Genomic DNA, 20892 nt, shown 5'->3' on the forward strand with positions numbered 1-20892 from the left:
GGGGCCACCAAGCCCCACCACAAACACTCATCTTCCCATTAATGACTGTTTAACTAGTTGGTAAAGTTCTTGGGGTTCCCATAAAACAGGGATCATTTAGTATCTCACAAAGTAACTTTCTCACAATTTTTTTTTTTAATGAGAAAGGGATTAAACAAAAGCAAGGTGTACAGCAAGCCTCCCACAAGGAGAGGTGCCTTCAGCTTCCTCCACACTTTAGTTCCCAGGCCACTCAGCTTCCTGGGAAGGATCCTGAAAAACTTGTCTCTGGTGACCATGTTGCAATTTGACTAATGTGTGCTTCTGGTGACCAATTCCACTCTAAGACCACTCTAAGAGTGCCCAGAGGCCAAAGGGTCCCAGTTTATTACTGCTACACTCCTTTATGGAGGCCATCATGGGCGATCTTTTGTCCCTTATGCACTGGGGAGAATTTCATGATACAAGGCACCTGCCTCATTGGCTGCTCCTTACACAAGTGCCCAGGCAGACCCTAGCTGCTGTACCAGTGATTGTATCAGGAAAGTAAACAGGATAAAAGTGCTGAGAAGGTTCTAGAGTTAAAAAAAAAAAAAAAAAAACAGGAACGAGAACTTGCCCTCAAAAGGGCATTTATCTAAAACACGTAGACAGGATGAGTTGAGGGCAGGGGTAGTAAGTTTTAAAGGATGTTCTCAGACAGCAGTGCAGGCTGAGGCCAGCTCCCAGGTCACAGAAACGCACATCAGGCCTGCGAAGCACCGCAGCCGCATCAGGCACCGCATCTTACTCGGGGCTACCACTGTGCTCAACCCTATCTGTGCTCAATGCTAGTCTAGCCGGCTTTATGCTCACTGGGAGACTCAATGTAAACACTCACCCCTTCATTAGTCACAAAAGGCAGTGGCTGTTAAGTGTGCTAATCAGAGGAGAAACACAGGTGAGTCAGCACGCTTGTGCAAAGGGCAGTCAGCACGCTTGTGCAAAGGTGAGTCAGCACGCTTGTGCAAAGGTGAGTCAGCACGCTTGTGCAAAGGAGAGTCAGCATGCTTGTGCAAAGGTGAGTGAGCACACTTGTGCAAAGGTCAGTCAGCACGCTTGTGCAAAGCTCTCCACCTGCACAATAACAGATAAGGAAACACAATTCCAAAGTGTAAAAATAAGAGGTGGGTGGCAAAAAGATGAGTTACTGTTTTAAGAACCTGGGCCCAGTCATGCTCAGTGGCCCGGGCAAGTGCACACCAAGCCTTGGCACACACTCAGAAGACCCTGTTGCCAGGCAACAGTGCCAGGTCACTCACCTCGGGAGAAACCAGAAATCTGGACATTTGTGAAGGCGTGGTTGTGAAATAGCACCAGATAATCCCCTCCCAATGTCGGGGAATATGACTCTAAGGTGTGTCTTTTGTTCAATTCTGTGAAGCTGTGACTCTTTGCCTGTCTAGAACACCTTATGGTCCTGATAAAGAGATGAACGGCCAATAGCAAGGTAGGAGCAAGGACAGCGGTGCTGGCAGGCAGAGGATACACAGCAGGAGAAGAGGGGTGAGAAAAAGAGAGGACACCGGGTCAGCCACCCAGCCAGCCATGGAGTAAGCGTGAAAGTAAGATATACAGAAGTAAGAAAAGGAAGAAGACCAGAGGCTAAAGGTAGTTGGGTTAATTTAAGAAAAGCTGGCAAGAAACAAGCCAAGTTAAGGCCGGGCACTCATAACTAAGAATAAGCCTCCATGTGTGATTTTTTTTGGGAGCTGGGTGGCAGGCCCCCCAAAAGACCTAAAGAGCAAAGAGTCAAAGGAGCAAAAAACAACTACATCCCAACCCTTCCCACAGCCCTCTATGTCAGACCTGTGGCTTGCCCATCCCCCATCTGTGGACACACTGCTGAGGTGGGCATCCATCAGCAATGCCAGCTTAGGACAGGGCTGAAACTGTCAGACCACGGTCCATGAGAACGCTACAGGTGAAAACCTGGGGCATGACAGACATGCCAAGGACTGCTTCAGACATTCAAACACTCACCCAGAAAGGAAGGCCAGGCAAAGACACAGAGCTACAAGGACATGCTAGGACATCAGAGGAGACACCTTCGCCCACTTGAAAAGACACATGTGAAACGCGTCTGCGGGCTGGAGAGGCCTGAGTCTGACTGGAGAGCTTGGGTGATGTAAGGGCCCATTCTCTGTGAAAATTCAGAGGAGCTTCAAGCTAGAAACCACTGGAGTCGGCTTCTACGTGACCTCCTCGTACCTCACCGGTCTGTGAGCTGAAGGAAGACAAGGTCCCACTCAAACCTCAACCCCAAACAAGTAAAGCGTCAAATGCAGAGAGAGGGGAAACAAATTCCAGTTGACAGTGGAGCGGGACCCTTGTCCAGCTGTTCTGAGATGACAACCCCCGAGACACCAGAGACGTGCACCCTTTCAGATGAAGCCAGGGATCAGGGAAGCTCTGGGTGCAGCTCCCCGCACAGTGTGCTCTGCCCAGCAGGAGCGCTGCAGAGGCCACCCCGTTCTGGTACCTTCTTCTCTGTTAGTTACGAGTTCCCACACTGTAACTTGCATGCATAAATTTTAAAGAGTTCTCTATCACTACATTAAAAGAGTCATTGGTAATTGGAGATGCTAACTGCAAAAGTAAACACACTTCTAACAGAACGGCCACTCTGCTCTACTAACTTGATTGTTGGCTAATAAATCCTGGCCTGCGCCCTGCTCTCTGTTATGATGGGAAGCTGATCTATTAGACAGGTGTTTATACGAACACTCTGAGACTTCTCTTTGATAAAGCTGTGACTAAGGAAGACTAAAGGGTCTTTACTGCTGGGCCCAGCGCTGTCTAAAGCTACCTCTAGTAAGAGCGATGCCACAAGCACGTCAGTGGGCCACTTGGGCCGTCCATAAAAACCTCCCAAACCTACTCCCACACACTCTTTCCCACAAATAGCCTGACTGGAAAGAAGGCTTGCCGGCAAATAAAATCCTACAAAATTCTACAATGGAAGCAGCACATACAGGGCTGGAAGTCTCCAAGGAGAAGAGAGCATGGGGTGACTTCAAATTTCAGAAAAGATAATAGAGAGGGGACAGGGAAGAGAACAGGACGCTGGAGATGACAGAGAGAGGACAGGGAAGAGAACAGGACGCTGGAGATGACAGAGAGAGGACAGGGAAGAGAACAGGACGCTGGAGATGACAGAGAGGGGACAGGGAAGAGAACAGGATGCTATAAAGAAAGAACTTTACTCAGAAACAAAAGTCAGAAGAACTGAGCCCACCCAACTGAGACGGCGATCAAGTTCTCAAAGCCACCTGTCAGCTCCTGCCCAGCCTCTGTGCCTTATATGGAAACAAGCTCGTAAGTCTTACGCACTGAAAAGGGTCTATGTCTGCCTGAGGTTTGAGAAATGGCCCTGCTCGGTGAAAGGGTCTATCGCAAAAGAAGACTCATCTTTAGAGCAAAGAACCAGTCACATGGTACTAAACAAGACCGGCCAGGCAAGCAGCTAGATGGAGACTGAGGGGCCTGGCTGGTCACGTGCTTGACTAGCATGCATGAAGACTGGGGTTCCATTCCCCAGAAAGTATCAACCAGGATGGCAACACCATGCCTATAATCCCAGGACTCAACAGGGGGAGGCAGGAGAGTCAAACGCTGGTCATTCCAGCAGGTTAAAGCAGGGGAGTCTGTCTCAGAGAAAAGCTAGTGGAGAGTCGGGAAGACGGCTCACTGAGCACTTGCTGCCCTTGCAGAGGACATGGACTGTTTCCTAGCACCCACGTGGGGTGGCTCATAAGCACCTGGAACTCCACTCCCAGGGATCTTGTGCCCTCTGTCCTCCGTAGGCACTTGTGCACATGGTGCGCATACTGACAAGCGGGCACACACAGAAATACTAAAGTTCACAACCCGTGACCTCGCGTGAAGCGTTTACTCCAGCAGGTGCCACGGAAACAAAGCAAACAGAAAATGCCAAGGAAGGAGACGCAGGAGTCGAGGAGCAGCAGCAGAGAAGCAGGAACCAGAAACGGCACAGAAACAGGCCAACCGCTGGGCTCCTGTATGCCTTATAGGGTGATGTCCTGTTACGAGCGATTCTGGCCCTTAGATCCACAACAAATACACAATCCTCAGAATGTTAGGACATCTAGTGACTTGTTTTCCACATAAAAATCAACCCAGGGAAAACTGGTGATTGGACCACTTTGGAAACACAGAGCCATTATATGACACAGGCTTAGGAATTTGTTCCTGGGCTGATTTCTTTTCTGTTGTTGTTTATTTTTGAGACAGAATGTCACTGTGTAGCCCTGGAACTTACAATGGGCTCACTGTCCATTTTCATAATAGAATCTACTGATTATGCCAAAAATTGATCAACTGAAAAATATTTCTTTGTATTCTTTGAAATTATAAAACAAATATATGAAATATAAACATCAAAACTGTAAGGTGAATGGCTAAACCACACACAAAAAAGTGAAAAAGATTCACTTTCCCAACTCAAGAACTGCAGGTTCTTGAAGAGAACAAGGAAGTAACGTTTAACCTGTCCATTGATAAGACAGTTTAAATTATCATGCTCAACGGTTACAAGTGTGCAGTGAGGAAGACCCGCCCTCCACGGTTGACACACGCAGAGGACACAGCCCTCCACGGCTGACAAGCGTACAGGACACAGCTCTCCACAGCTGACACACGCACAGGACACAGCTCTCCACGGCTGACACACTCAGAGGACACAGCTCTCCACAGCTGACACACGCACAGGACACAGCTCTCCACGGCTGACACACGCATAGGACACAGCTCTCCACGGCTGACACACGCACAGGACACAGCTCTCCACGGCTGACACACGCACAGGACACAGCTCTCCACGGCTGACACAAGCACAGGACACAACTCTCCACGGCTGACACACGCATAGGACATAGCTCTCCATGGCTGACACACGCAGAGGACACAGCCCTCCATGGCTGACAAGCGTACAGGACACAAGCTTCCCATCCCAGTCTGGCTATACAGACCAAGAACTGTACAACATCCCATTCTTTGCTCCTATAATTTCATAACTGTGATTATTCTTTTTGGGTGACTTCAAGAATATGACCACTGCCATAGCACACGCCTTTAACCCCCGCAGGTGGGAGGCAAAGGCAGTTGGATCTCTGTGAGTTCAAGGCCAGCTGGTCTACATAGTGAGCTCCAAATCAGCCAGAGCTACACACTGAGACCCTGCCTCAAAAAAAAAAAAAAAAAAAAAAAAAAAGAAAGAAAGAAAGAAAAAGAAAAAGAGTTTGTGACTGGTGAGAGGTGGGTGGTGGGTTAAGAGAACCGGCTGCTCTTCTAAAGAACCCAGGTTCAATACCCAGAACCCACATGGCAGCTCATTTTCTGTAACTCCAATTCCAGTTCAACACCCTTTTCTGGCCTCTTTGGGCAACCAGAAACACATGTGTGCACAGACATAAATGCAGCAAAACTCTCATACACAAAATTTTTAAAATAGGAACTTTCTAAAACAAATAATAAAGTTATCCTTTATAAAAGAAAAAGAGCTGGGCAGTGGTGACGCACACTTTAATCCCAGCACCCGGGGAGGCAGAGGCAGGTGGATCTCTGAGTTCAAGGTAAAGAATGTGACCATGGGCTCAGGGTATAACCCAGAGGCAGAGCGCTTGCCTGGTATTCACTGGAAAACAACTAACCAACAAACAAGTCAAGGAGGACAGAAAAGAGAAAGAGCAAGGTGGTCCTAACTTCCAGAGACATTCAGCTTGATGGTTTCTCCATGGGAAACACTGAAGGGAACATTGTCAGGGGAGAAAATGCCATGAGCATTCAAACCTGTGATTTCATATATGTAGCGCTGTGTCTCAGAGAAGAGAACACACCATGAATAGCCAAGGGAAAGCTACCGCCAAGCTATCTGTTGGCCAGGCTGGCCTCTAAATCACAGAAATCCCCCTGCCTTTGCCTCCACTGCCCGGCTAATATGTACTTTTATCAAATGAAGCTATGCCACTTGGCTGACAGTGCTCCCCACTTTCTGAGAACCACAAGACCAGCCATGAGAAGCGTATGTGCAAACTTCTGGGCAGAGTAGTCCAAGTGACTCCCAAAACAATGCCATCTCCCCAGTGCAAAACCGACTTTCTTATTATGGGTTTGCTAAGGGCCTTCGCAATATTAATTTTCTCTGCCAATCATTAAATAACAGTACAGACAAATAACAGTACCTACTCTTTCCACTGTGCCATGCTGCATTAAAGAGACTGGGGGGAGGTAGTCAAACGGGATGGTAATAGAACACATAAAAACTTAAGAAAATGTCTAGGGCTGGAGAAGATGGCTCTGTTGCTACAGTGTCTGTGCAAACGTGCCAAGATCAGTCCCTATTAAAGTCTGTAACCTGGAGCTGGAGGTGGAGAACAGAGGCAGGAGGATCCCTGGATTTAAGGGGCAGCCAAATGGATGAGCTCCAGCTCAGTGCAAGACTGCCTCAAGAGATAGAGGGGACCAGCTGAGGAGGACACCGACAGTGACTGTGGCTCCACATGTCCACGCATACACGTGCACACTCACCATATGCAAACGTGTGTGCACATACAGAAACATCTGGAGATACGGGTAAGACACACCTGCACATATAGTTCATACATCTATGAAATTAAAATGAGGATTTAATTATAATTCTCGTGTATTCTTTTAAAACTTTAAGCTCTCTTGGTACCATTATTTCCAAAACATTTTCTCAAAATGCTAGGATAAACTACTTATCAAGTTCCAATATCAAAATTACATGCAAATGCATCTTAAATCGCCCGAGGAAAGGCAGGCTCTACTTTCAGTACTGAAACTGAAACTGACCCAGGCTGAGCATGCGGCAGGTGAAGGAAGAAATATGTAAATGAGTGGGGAAACACGCACGCATGTATGCACACACACACTCACACATATTCACACATGCACGCGCACACACCCATGCACGCATGTGCGCATATGCACACACATGCACACGTGCAGATACTCACACACACTCACATGCACACACACGCATACACACACAAAATACATCGTGCAAAGTTCTAGCCAGCAAGCACTTCCTTGCTGGTCCTGGTCCTGCTGCAGGAAGAGGGAGAGGGGGGTGGAAAGTGTGCAATGGAGGGGAAGAATCTCGGTCAAATCTCAGCTCACCCACAGACCAGCTACCAGATCCTCAGATGATTCTCTGAGACCCTGCGCTGGCTGGCAGTGAGGAACAGCAGCTTCATGACCCTCACAGGCAGCTGGAGGATTACGTGTAGCAAGCACAGCAATCTCCTCTATCAAACTGCTTGTCACGTTCTAATTCAGTACCACCCTTAAGAGCTGGAATTTGGCACTATGTGCCAAAGTTCTGAATGCACTTTACTATGTTTTATTTAACTCTTATTTTTATTTTTAAGACAGACCCCAAGCTGGCCTCAACGCCCTAGGTAACAGAGGATGACCCTGAACTGGTGATTTTATGTGGTGCTGGGAATGGTCACATCGTCATGCACCTTAGGTAAGTGCTCTATCAGCTCGGCACAGCCTGGTCTACTTTACCTTCCAGGAACATTTTCTTTCTTCTTCTTTTTTTTTTTTTTTTTTTGGATTTTTTCAAGACAGGGTTTCTCCGTAGCTTTTGGTTCCTGTCCTGGAACTAGCTCTTGTAGACCAGGCTGGCCTGGAATTAACCAACCTGGTCCCGGACTCACAGAGATTCGCCTGTCTTTGCTTCCCAAGGGCTGGGATTAAAGGTGTGCGCCACCACTGCCCAGCCCAGGAATATTTTCAAATCAAGATGCTCTCAGCAGAGTGGAGGGGCCAACTCTCACTATTCAGGCACACTGGAGATACGTTTATAGTGAACAGGAAAGCCAAAACACCACAAAGAAACAACACACGCAATCCCAACTGCACCATGAAAGATTGTGTTGGACCCAAGCAAGGTGGCATGTTCTGTTAATCCCAGGACGCAGGCGCAGGAGGCTCTCTAAGAGTTCCAGGCCAATCCAAGACTGTATTATAAAACCTTGTGTCAAAAAGCAAAAGCCAAAAACAACAAAATAAAAGATTCTGTTGGGTGAAATAAAATCATACACAAAGCAGTATTTGAATTTGGCAAATTTGTTTTTTATTTATTTAGTGGTTATTCAGTTCCCAGTTGGAAAATAAAATAGAATCAGCCCCCAAATATCAGTAAATGCCACTTATTTATTCTTAGTAATTTTCTACACTTTAGAAGTTTGATGAACATATATTTGTTTTATGACAATAAAGTCAGCTATTTTACAACAAAAGCATAAATGTGTAGGAAAAGAATAGATAAATGAAACTGATAACTGTGTCTCTAATTTCCATATTTTCTAAAGAGTGGCTAATCTCAATATTCAGTGTAAAGAAACATCCTTCCCTAAGTTTCTCCCATTCTGCTTAATGTCTCATTTTTTTCCTTTTTTTAGCTAAAACTTGTAAATAAGTCATATTATTTCTTGGCATTTCAGAGTACAGAAATAAAACCAAGAGAGCACCTGACACATGACTATACATTTGGTCTCGGGCCACTATTAAACTAAACTCTGGGAACCCAGAAGAGTGACTGGCCCTCAAGAATGGTCTTTAAATAGCTACCTGTTAAACCATTAGACAGAAAAATGAAGGAGCAGCCTGTGGACAACCCAGACTTGATTAGAACAGAACTGCACAAAGTCTAAAGTCACCTTTGAAAACCCAGCTTAGTCAGGCGGTAGTGGCGCACACCTTTAATCCCAACACTCGGGAAGCAAAGACAGGCGAATCTCTGTGAGTCCGGGACCAGGTTGGTTAATTCCAGGACAGGTTCCAAAGCTACAGAGAAACCTGGTTTCGAAAAAAACAAAAAACAAAAACAAACAAAGCCAGCTTCCTACACTTGGCTAACAAAACACAGTAAACAGAACAGTAAAGATGAGCTGTCCTGGTCTACGTCCTGCTGCCGTGATAAACACCATAACCAACCAGCTGGAGCCCAAAGGGCTAATCTGGTTTGCAGGTCACAGATCTCACGGAGTAATCACGGATGGAAGCCGAGCAGGAACTGAAGCAAGGACTCCATGAACTGGACTGTTTCCAGGCTCACACTCGGCTAACTTTTTTATATAGCTTGGCCCACCTGCCCAGGTACGGCACTGCCCACAGTGGGATGGAGCCTCTTATTCCAATCCGCAATTAAGAAAATGCCTCACAAAGCTGGGCCTAGTAGTGCAGGCCTTTAATCACAGCACCTGGGAGGCAGAGGCAGGCAGACCTCTGAGTTCAAGGTCAGCATGGTCTACAGAGCTAGTTCCAGGACTGTCAGAGCTACACAGAGAAACCCTGTCTTTAAAATGAAGAAGAGGAAGAGGAGGAGGAGGAGGAGGAGGAGGAGGAGGAGGAGGAGGAGGAGGAGGAGGAGGAGGAGGAGGAGGAGGAGGAGGAGGAGGAGGAGGAGGAGGAGCAGGAGGAGGAGCAGGAGGAGGAGCAGGAGGAGGAGCAGGAGGAAAAGGAAGAAGAAAGGAGGAAAGAAAGAACAGATGAAGGAAGGAGGGAGGGACATAGGGAGGAAGGGAGAACAGGCCTCACAAACAGGCCTACAAACCAATCGAAGGGAGGCAATCCCTCAACCGAGGTCCCTCTTCCAGATGCGTCAAGTGAACAGCTATGGCACCAAGTGTCCACTAAGGCACCAAAACACAAGAGCAGCTGTCTATCAAAAGGCTTAGCACCTCACCAAAATACAGACTAAACCAGCATGTCCAGTCCAAAGTGGGGAAGAGGGAAGGGACACGGCACTGTTAATGCAGCGAGCTGGGTACTGTGAGCTGCTGCAATTGAAAGACCCCCGAAGAGGAGCCTCTCTCTGTGCCACGGCACCGGTCATCTGAGATATGAGCACACGACTACATAGCTGGTCAATTTCACTATGGTTACACTAAGTTCTGAGAACGTGGTTTTATCCTGACAAAGAGCGGGGATAATGTCCATCATCACATGGGGACAGATATTCAGGTTCCTGAAGCAGATGGGGCTCCAGGCCCGGAGACTGGACTGAGGAGTCATGTGACTTATGTCCACACCAAAGTTAACGTCAATGGGCCTTCATCAAACCTGACTGGGCTCCCAAACAAATCATGTGAACTGCAGACGGACTAGCTCAGGGGTAATCACAGTCCAGCTGGGCACTGCATCCCTCACTTTACGCTGATGGGTCCAGGGTGTGCCACCACGTGCTGTCAGAATGCTGTTAGCACGACTCCTTGCTGTCTCCGTCCTCAAAGGTCACGCGGCCATCTAACCACACAAAAATTCTTTCATCTACTCCTACTACACTCTCTTGCGGGACATTTGATCACGCTGTATGAAAGGCACCTTCTGATTGGTTTAATAGAAAGCTGAACATCCAATAGCTAGGCAGGACTTTCGGGGAGAGAGAGAGAGGACCTGGGGTGGTGGGGAGCTGGTGTGAGGTTTTCGCAAAACACGAAGGGAGTTGGACATACAGCATGGAGGAGAGGGAATGAGCCATGTGGCAGATTACAGATTAATATAAACAGGCTAATTTAAATTATAAGAGCTAGCTGGGAACAAGCCTAAGCTAAGGTCAAGCTTTCATACTTAACTAGAAGTCCCTGTGTCATTATCTGGAAGCTGGCTGTCCAAAGAAAGTCTGATGCACTCATGCCTTAGTTAGCTCACTATGGTGTGATTAAAATAATAACAATAAAAATGACCAGAAGCCACTGCAGAGGATGGGGATTGTTTCACCTTACAACTCTCAGGTCACACTCCATCGCTGAGGGAAGTCAGGGCAGGACCAGGAGGCAGGAGCTGACGCAGAGGCCATGGAGGTGCTGCTTGCTGGCTTGCTCCCCAGGGCTCACGCTGCCTGCTTTCTTACAGAACCACCTGCCCAGGCGTGGCACCACCCTCAGCGGGCTGGGCCCTCCTGTAGCAATCATTAATCAAGAAAATGCCTCAAAGACTCGCCTACAGGGCATCTGAGGGAGGCGTGTCCTCTTCTGGACCAACTGTGTCAACCTGACAAAAAATGAACCAGCACAGCTCGTGACCTCAAAGAACGCAGGAGCTGCTGTCCTAACGGAACGCCAAATCCAGCACTCTCTGCAGGTGAAAAGACACTAAGTAGACATGTTCAAGGGGAATGAAGAGATGGGGGAGATGGGAGCAAGAAATGGGCCAAAAATCAGAGAAGAGTCCTCTACGATGAGGACTCCAGCGGGGTGGAGCAACTCACGCCTGCAGTCCCAGCACCTGGGAGGCTGGGGCGAGATCGCTGTGAGTTTGAAGCCTGTCTGGGCAGAATGAGACTGCTGAAAGGGGAAAAGAAGAAATACAACAACCATCATGGCAGTAAGAAGCACCGTCTGAGGGTCCAGAGTTAGAACCCTGCCCTTGCAGAGGAACCAGCATTCGGTTCCCAGCGTCCCTACAGTGGCTCACAAACATCCACAACTCCAGTCCTAGGGAATCTGATGCCTCCTCTCACCTCCTCCGGCACCAGCCATGTCCGCAGTGCACACACATATGCACTGGCAAATCATACACAGAAAATAACATTTGAAATCTCAAAAGGAGAGAGGGACAGCACCACTGGATGTCACATGCCACCAGACACTTTGTCCAGAGCAGCTTTGGCGGTATGGTGGGACAGCCTCACCACAGCCGGCCACAGAGAGCTAGAGAGGGAAGGGAGGCGGGAGGTGGGATGCGGGATGCTGTGGGAGGCGTGGAGACCTGTTAGGAAGGGAGCACTCAGCAGCTGGGCCAGGGGATGCACGGTCATCAGAGATGTGTGTTTCCTATTTACAAGAAAAACTCAGAAGAGACCACTTCACCCTTACCTGGGCAAAATAAAATCTAGGAGCTTTATCAAGGCGACCTCACTGTCCTTTCTATCATGAGGGTTCTGAAGGACAGACAGTCTCCTTCACACAGCAAAGACGCACCCCCAAGTCAAGGGGGGAGCAAGTGAGAGGCTCCCAGCTCTGGGAGTACCCCAAGAGTCTCTGAGGAGTCCACAGGAGAACATCAGCTCTGCCTAGGTCCAGGCTTGTTCTCTCAGAGGAGGAGGACCAAAAAACGGAAAAAGGCAGCTTTGGAAAGAGAAAGCGAGGGGGGGACGGGGCGGGGGGAGAGAAAGCGAGGGAGGGACGGGGGGGGGGACAGAGGGGGGGGCAGCTGAGTGTGAACAGAAACAAGCAGGAAAGCGAGGGAGTGCTTGGTGGTTTGGGGGGTTTTCCTGGGGGAAGGGAGGCTGGGCTGAGTGTAAGATGTGGAGAGATGTGGAACAATCTTGAAGTCAGAGATAAAATGGAAAGAACACACAGGGATGGCCAAATCCAAGACACTTAACCGAGAAACTGCCTAGAGCTCAGCCTGGATCAGACACAAAGCCAGCCAGGAATAGCCGTGGCTGGGTCTAGACGAGACTGCAAATGAAAGACTGGCCACGTCACAGAGAAGTGCTGGGCAAGGGCTGACAGGACCGGGAGGACCCCGGGCTGGGGATGGGCTGTCACTAAAAAGGGGCAGCGTGAGAAGCTGAAGGATGTACACTTACAGTAAAGACGGCGGGTCCGGCTGAGCCAGAGACAAGACGCCCACCACTGCCTGCTCTGCCCATGCTGCGCACAGCAGAATGCCGGAAACTGCTATCCTCACTCCTCTACCACCACTTACTGCACCCCGGTAGCTCCCGGGGCATCTCCTGTGTCTCCACCCAGACTCTGAAGACACCTCGACACTCACCTTCCAAATAAACGAGCTTCTCCTTCTCTGCATTCCCCACTTCAGTGAGCAGTAACCCAAGATCATAAACCATCACCCCGGATCCCTTCTCCTCCCCTCTATCTAAAGTGCTGGATTGACACACTACCCAGCTCAACACCTTTCTTTCCATTCCTCCCTAGGCTGTGTATACCACTTGGCTTTTGCCAACTTGACATAAACACAGACACATCTAGGGAGAGGGGTCCTAAGTGAAGACTTCTGCCTCCATCACATCCGATGGGTGGGACAAAGGAAGCTTAGCCAGTCAGGGACAGCAAGTAGCAAGCAGCACTGGCAGTCTCCGCCTCAGTTTCTACTACAGCCTTGCGCTCTTGTCCTCCATGTGGCCTGTAAGCTGAAATGAATAAACCCTTTCCTCACAGTGTCTTTATCACAGCAGTGGGACTAGGACACTGTCTGTTCTCAGTGTTACCATCTTAATCAGGCCTTCGGCATCTCCCCACAAGACCAGCTGTTCTCCCTCCCTTCCTGCGGGCCCATCTCTCGGGGAAAGCCTTGAAAAAGACAGATTTCCAAAAGCTGAGAAGGGAGTCCAGATTTCAGTACCCAGATCAGCCCTTCGGAAGGTAACTCTGAGACGGGACCCAGAAAGGCACGTAAACACGCTCTGCGCTGGCTGGAAACTTCAGCTCCATGGCTGGAAACCACTCCCATTTTCTTCCCACCGTGAGAAGCAGACCTTGTCGCCTCCTCCGGCACCTCAGGACTCTTCACGTTCACAGGCCCCACTGGGTCCTGTTCAACGGCTTAACAACGCCCCAGACTGTCTCTCTGGACGTGAGCTCTCCCGCGATCACCGCAAAGTGCAGCTCCCCCACGTGACCCATTAGTGAAATGCATCTCCAGCTCATGGTCGCCTCCCTGCATCCTATTCACTCCTTGGTCGCGGCAATCTCACTTATCTCCATGACGACAGGACAAGCTGTTCTGGAAAGGTTCTGGGAGTGCCCCTGCCTTCCAAAAAGACCACTTTTCGGACTTGGTTTTGAACCTTGCCAGCGTTTGTCTATGAACTGCTCCCTCCCTTGAATCTTTGCACATGCACACACACCATCCTTGGCCACTCCTCGGCCAGCTTCCCCAACTCCACCGCTTCTCGCTCACGGACATTCTAACGTCTACAGGTTGTGGCCCCAGTTCCTGTCGCACCTTACACTGCCCTCTGAGGACTTCACCTCAGGACTGCTCACTCCAGCCATCAACAAGTCCCTAGTTCTTTACCTCTTGCCTCTTGACCTTGTCCTGCCGTGTTTGGCGCTCTCCACTGTTAGGCCTAACAAACCTTCACCTCAATCAATCAATCAAATACTGCTTCTTGCAAGCAAGTCATCTCCCCTACCAGACGCTCTGCGATAAAAATACTGCCCTGAGCACAGCTGTCCTTCTAGACACAGAACTGCTTGGGAACTAGACCTGGATGGAATACATCAAACACGTAATTAGTGTTTGCTGTGTGCGCCATATATAGCAAATACATACGGTGATGTGAATGAGCAGTGAGAACACGTATTAATAAAATGACCGCACGCATGATTCCGTGCAGACTACGCCTCCTTCAGAACGCTGTACACAATCTGCTGCACCTGCGCTGATCCTCAGGCACACTGCCTCCTTTCTCCAAAATGATTTTCTGTTGCGGATATTCGTTGACACTGTAAAGATGTGTGTGTCTCTGCCTAAGGCACCTTCTGATTGGTTTAATAAGAACTAGATGGCCAATAGCTAAGCAGGAGAGATAGACGGGACGTCGGGCAGAGAGTGGAATCTAGGTGCTTGAAATATGCCAGCCAGATGTGGAATGATTCGGGCACACAGAATGGGACAGAGGTAAAAGTCATGTGGTAGAATGGAGATTCATAAAAATATGGGCTAATTTAAGTTATAAGAGCTAGTTCAAAACAACTAAGCTAAAGGCCAAGCTTTCATAATTAATAATACGTCTCCAGGCCATTATCTGGGAGTGCTGGCGGCAGAAAAGAAAGTCCGACTACAGCTTACATGCCTGGCTCCTTTACACGCCCAAGCCTTCTTCCCTACACACAGCGCAGCACTGCGCCGTAACCTCCACCTCTGCCTTGACTGCATGTGACACCCTTGGGAAGCTTTAGTTACTTATCCATCTATTTCATGGTGGATTCCTTTAGTCTCCACTTTTCCATCTAGATAAACCACACACGGTTTCAGGAGGTACACCTGCTGAGAGAATGGGGTACCCAACAGACACCTGCTGAGTGAATGGGGGTACTCAGACACCTGCTGAGTGAATGGGGGTACCCAACAGACACCTGCTGAGAGAATGGGGTACTCAGACACCTGCTGAGTGAATGGGGTACACAACAGACACCTGCTGAGTGAGTGGGGGAACCCAACAGACACCTGCTGAGAGAATGGGGTACTCAGACACCTGCTGAGAGAATAGGGGTACCCAACAGACACCTGCTGAGATAATGGGGTACACTAACAGACACCTGCTGAATGAATGGGGTACTCAACAGACACCTGCTGAGTGAATGGGGGTACCCAACAGACACCTGCTGAGAGAATGGGGTACCCAACAGACACCTGCTGAGTGAATGGGGTACACTAACAGACACCTGCTGAATGAATGGGGTACCCAACAGACACCTGCTGAGTGAATGGGTTACTCAGACACCTGCTGAATGAATGGGGTACCCAACAGACACCTGCTGAGATAATGGGGTACTCAGACACCTGCTGAGAGAATGGGGTACCCAACAGACACCTGCTGAGAGAATGGGGTACCCAACAGACACCTGCTGAGAGAATGGGGTACTCAACAGACACCTGCTGAATGAATGGGGGTACACTAACAGACACCTGCTGAATGAATGGGGTACCCAACAGACACCTGCTGAGTGAATGGGTTACTCAGACACCTGCTGAATGAATGGGGTACCCAACAGACACCTGCTGAGATAATGGGGTACTCAGACACCTGCTGAGAGAATGGGGTACCCAACAGACACCTGCTGAGAGAATGGGGTACCCAACAGACACCTGCTGAGAGAATGGGGTACTCAACAGACACCTGCTGAATGAATGGGGGTACACTAACAGACACCTGCTGAATGAATGGGGTACCCAACAGACACCTGCTGAGTGAATGGGTTACTCAGACACCTGCTGAATGAATGGGGTACCCAACAGACACCTACTGAATGAATGGGGGGTAGTGTTAACATTAAAGTGCCCTTATCTCCTAATTTCAATGTGAGAAAAATGCAGGGGCAGGAAATGGCAGGGATCTCTCTCCACCTCTAGGGCAGGCAGAGATGCTCACCCTTCCTGAGGACACTCACTCAGGAGCAGACCTCTGCTTCACCACACAGCTGTCAAGCTGCCTATATGTCACTCAAGAGGGTGGTTACACAGGAGAAAATGCTGACGCAGAAAAAGCCACTAGCATTCAGGACCTGAACTGGTTCTATGGGATAGAAATGACTGGTCTAGGGGAACCACCACGCTCTATGGTCAACGCTAGCACAGAACCTAAGGCTTGCTCAGCACTGTGTTCCCAAAACACACAGGTCCTGAATACTTGTTAAGTGTGCACAGAAAGCAGGTCACACAAGAAAAAGCCATCCCATTAACTGCTACACTCTGATACGCTTATTTCAGACGGTGAAGAGAGCAGAGCTACCTGCGCCATCGGTAACAAGGAACCACCTTTCCTAGAGTTCTGCCGCTTCAACCTGAACTACATTTTGCCCACACAACCTAATCCGTAACACGGTACCGCTTGCTATTAATCAGGTTTCTCCTGCATGCGTGCGTGTGCGTGTACGTGTGAAAGTTGATGTTGGATGCCTCCCTCAATCACGCCTCCACTGATTTATTAATTTATGTACTTATTTTGGGGGTGCACGGTCTCCCACTGGACTTGGAACTTAGCAGCTTAGCCAGACTGGCTGGCTAGCAACCATGGGGATCCTCCTGTCTCCCCCTCTCATTAGCAGGGTTACAGACACACACTGCCATGTCTGGCTTTTACCTGGGTACTGGAAATTAGATCTTCATGCTTCCTGTGCAAGCATTTTACCTGCTGAGCCACCTCTCCAGCTACTCTCTCACTTTTTAACACTGATGTGTATGTTTGGTGTTAAAGGATGCCTCAATGTGCCAAGAACAACTAAATCGAAGAAATTTACAAACCGTAGCCCTAGGAAAGGCACACTACCTTACTCCTCCAACCAGTAGTTTGAAGATGAACTCACTAGTAGCTCTGACGGATTCTGGGGCCAATATATGAAGGGTTCCATAAATCAGCTATGAAATATGACGGAATCGTAAATAAACATTAAACCCACTCCAAAGCCTAAGGTGAGACGGAGGATGATTTAGGATGATGTCGTTGTCTCTGGCAGTTATTCACTCAGCTCTCTGAACGACTCCTGACATTCACAACAGAACGTACTTTTTCTGGAGATGCCAGGCACTTCTGTGCTCTGGCAACAGAAACTTGGCATGCGGCGATGGAAAGTACCAACAGCGATAAGTAACTGCGAATCGAAGCTTGTTCAGTTTGCTACTGGTGTATCAGCGCCTAATCTCAACACTGGGTAGTTAAGAGTCCGCTCTCTCTAAAGTCAATTCAACACAGTGGGTGTGGGGGAAAGGTGCTTCGGAGGCTGAAACTTCTCGGCCTTCTACCTCCTCACCACAGCTTGACACTCCAGGCGGGTGGAGCTGATCACATCCAGGAGCAAAGCGTGCGTTCTGTCGCCAAATGACTTCCTAACTGCACTTTAAAGCGCTTTAGTCAGTTTTCTGGCTCCCCAAAACTCTTCAGGGACAAAGGGGAAGAAGTACACGAGAGTTAAAACTAAGGGAACAGGCAGATCTTGGAGGGGAGGGTGAAGTTCACACAGGAGTCAGGTCGTATGAATGAAAGGGGAGAGGGAAGCGGGCAGGATTCCTGCGTCGCCCCGAAGGGGGATGTCGTCCAGCCCCGCACTAGAGTCATCAAGGGCGTGCGTGGGCCCGAGCCACAAGAGCAGCGGGACAGCCGGCCGGACCCCAACTGCCCAGCCCACCTGCAGCAGGGCAGGAGCTGCTGCGCACCGTGCCTCGGGAGGTGCCGGGAACCGACTGGACGTGGCGCCCCCCTCGGCCTTCGGGGCTGCGGTGGTGACGGCACCCGCTGCCCCCCCCCCAAGAACTGCCAAGGCTCGGACGCGGGACGCAAGGGGCCCCTAGCCTTTTGCAAAGCCGGGTCCCCGGGGCCCCCAAGCCGGGTTCGGGAAGTGCCCAGGACGGAGCGAAGAGAGCCCCAAGGATGGAGAAGCCGGTACTCACAAAGCCCACTGGAGCCGGTGCTGGTGAACATGGTCCCGCCGGGCCCGGAGCCCCCACGGGGCGTCAGGGGGAGGGGAGGCGGAGGTGGAGAGCCCCCCAGCGACCGCGCAGGCGCACTCTCAACCCGAGCGCAAAGTCGGCCCGGCGAGGCGCTCCCGAGCCGCCAGGAGGAAGGCGCATGCGCGGCCTGTGGGGCGAGCACGCTCGGCCGGAGTCCTCCCCTTCCTACTAGGACCGGAAGTGCGTGCGGGAGGGCGGTCGGTGCGGACGCGCCGATCGTTCTGGTAGTCCCGGCTGGTTTGGGAAAGGCGTCTGAAGACGCAAGGGTTCCCGGTGCGGAGCTTCTGCTCGCAGGACGGCGGTGGCAGTCGGTCCTTCCGCAGTAGAGTACCGGGCCGTTCTCGAGACCCTGACCTTTACCAGGGCGAGCTGGCCTCGGTTTGCACGCATGCTCAGTACCTCCGAGCTGGCCGCGGGGCTCAGCGAACCCGGGTCTGAGAAAATAGTTTGAGCTTCCGGTGACCCGCCGTAGAAAATTGTTTTTAATTTTTTTTTTTTAAGAATATGTACTATAGGGAAGGTGAAAGGACATGCCACAGAAGTATGGGCAGAATGCTTTCAAGAAATCTTGAGAATTTTTAGGGTTTGGCCAACATGTTAAATGTGGGTTTGAATTTGTAAAATAAAGCATAGCTTTAGTTCAGTAAGTCAGAGTATTCACATTATTCCAGAACGTAGGGGCGTGAGTGATTTTATGCCTTTTAGCCATTATGTTTAGTTGATTCATAAGCGTGAAGTACATTTAACTTTATTTTCTTCCAGTTGAGTTATTTTTTTTTCTTGCCGGAAATGATTGTCCCAAGGTCTGTGATGTTTGCAGCCGCTGAAACCCACAAAATCTGTAGCCCACATGAGAGTGATTCTCGGCCCATGCGGGGGTTCCTGGGTGGGGCGTAAGGGTGTTCAGATAACTGGAACCATGTTTGTAGTAATGCTAGAACGTTTACTTTACATGTTCGTCCGTGAGTCGTAGGGTCTTCCAGATAACCAGCGCCTGGCAAAGCGGCTGGAACTGCGAGGCAAAAAAGGTGTTAAGGCCGTTCCCTAGCTAATCTTAAAGAAGCTCCCATTTAAACTTTGGCATTGCATGAAAAGGGGGGAAAGATACCTACTTAATCTAAAAAGGCCACTGGAATACTTGCTTTTCCAATCCCTTAAAGTACTCCTTCCAAAACAGACCACAGCAAACTAAAACGGGAAGTGCACAGGAAGTCATACTGAGCCAGACATCAAAGGCATTTTTCCTTAAAATGGTTTCCCTTGGAGAGCACCCGGTGTCGGAACTGAACATTTGAGTGTGTACTGGACCTTTTTGTCTATTTTAGCTAAGAAATGACTGTCAGATGATGAAATACAGATGAGAGAGGTAGTTTATAGAGATTTAGGGGAAGTTTCAAAGTCATATTGTCTCGAAGTTTTGTTTTGGAATTTCACCTTATGTGCTTAAGTCCTATATATTATTGATATTTACACTTTATAAAAGGTGATTATCCAATAGGAACAAATTCAAGGGCGTGCCTCGTTCTGTTGAACGCTGAGAAGTGTTGAGAAGGATCTGGGTGAAATCTGAGGCGATCGAAGCTCAGCTGTGAACCGAACAGCAGTCACAAATTGTGTTGCAGTTGAACATAGTGACTGGTATCAAAATGAAAACTTGGCCGTCAACAAGTGCACGATTCGTAGGGATGAAAACACTGAGAGGAAATTGTATTTCCCCATATGCCAGCAATGGAGTAGCTGAAACTTGAAAGCTGGAAGCTGTTCCACAGGAGCCCTTGTTTCCTCTTCCCCTGCCAGTGTGCAACATCCGAGCTGCTGGTCCGCTGGCCGCCTGGGCTTATGAACAACCAAAAGGTAGCACCAGCCACAGGGGAAGTTGGTGAACCATGGTCGACAACCCGAGCCGCCGAAAATCTTACTGAAAAACCCACACGTTCTTGAATGTTATCAGTGCCTTTAACAAAATTAACTCCTCGAATCAAAGATCCTTCTGTGAAGAGAGATATGTCTTGTTCAGCATAGGAAACAAAGCATTTACGAGAAAATTTGTTTTAAAATATCTACTCTTGGGGCTGGAGAGATGGCTCAGAGGTTAAGAGCATTGCCTGCTCTTCCAAAGATCCTGAGTTCAATTCCCAGCAACCACATGGTGGCTCACAACCATCTGTAGTGGGGTCTGACGCCCTCTTCTGGCCTGCAGGCATACACACAGAAAGAATATTGTATACATAATAAATAAATAAATAAACAAATAAATAAATAATTTAAAAAAAAATAAAATAAAATATCTACTCTTTAACACATATAATTTTGTTTCTTTAAGTAAAAAAGTTAAATAGTTATCAAAATATGAGACGACATATATTTTACTTATATCAGAAGTGTTAAATCTTCATTTAACACTTATGATATTAAGCTGCAAAATAGGTTGATATTTATAAAGAAGAATTATAGCATTTTCAACAAGTTTAATTATTTTCAGAGAACTTTTTTTTTTTCACAACTCCTGTCTCTAGATTAGGCTAGTTCTGAGGACAGTGGCTCGGAGTCATATTCCTTTCTTTAAAAACATTTTATTTAATGCGTATCAGTTGTCTGCTTGCATGTATGTATGTGCACCATGTGTGTGCCCAGTGTCAAGGGAGGCCAGCAGAGGACATCAGGACCTCTAGAACTGGA

The 20892-nt window shown here is 48.8% G+C and overlaps 1 protein-coding gene across 1 annotated transcript in view; it reads right to left on the reverse strand.

The window, feature by feature from the left end:
* The window catches only part of Ubac2 (UBA domain containing 2), a 168831-nt gene extending 150126 nt beyond the window's left edge, over window positions 1-18705 (reverse strand). The window contains exon 1 of the mRNA XM_050150387.1: window positions 18154-18705. Coding sequence (XP_050006344.1) covers window positions 18154-18184 — 31 coding nt within the window. The 5' untranslated portion in view covers window positions 18185-18705. The remainder of the gene's footprint in view (window positions 1-18153) is intronic.
* Window positions 18706-20892: the final 2187 nt, after the last annotated feature.

This window comes from Alexandromys fortis, unplaced genomic scaffold, assembly GCF_014885135.2.
Source record: "Alexandromys fortis isolate MF-2015 unplaced genomic scaffold, M_Fortis_MF-2015_v1.1 scaffold_66, whole genome shotgun sequence".
NCBI lineage: Eukaryota > Metazoa > Chordata > Mammalia > Rodentia > Cricetidae > Alexandromys > Alexandromys fortis.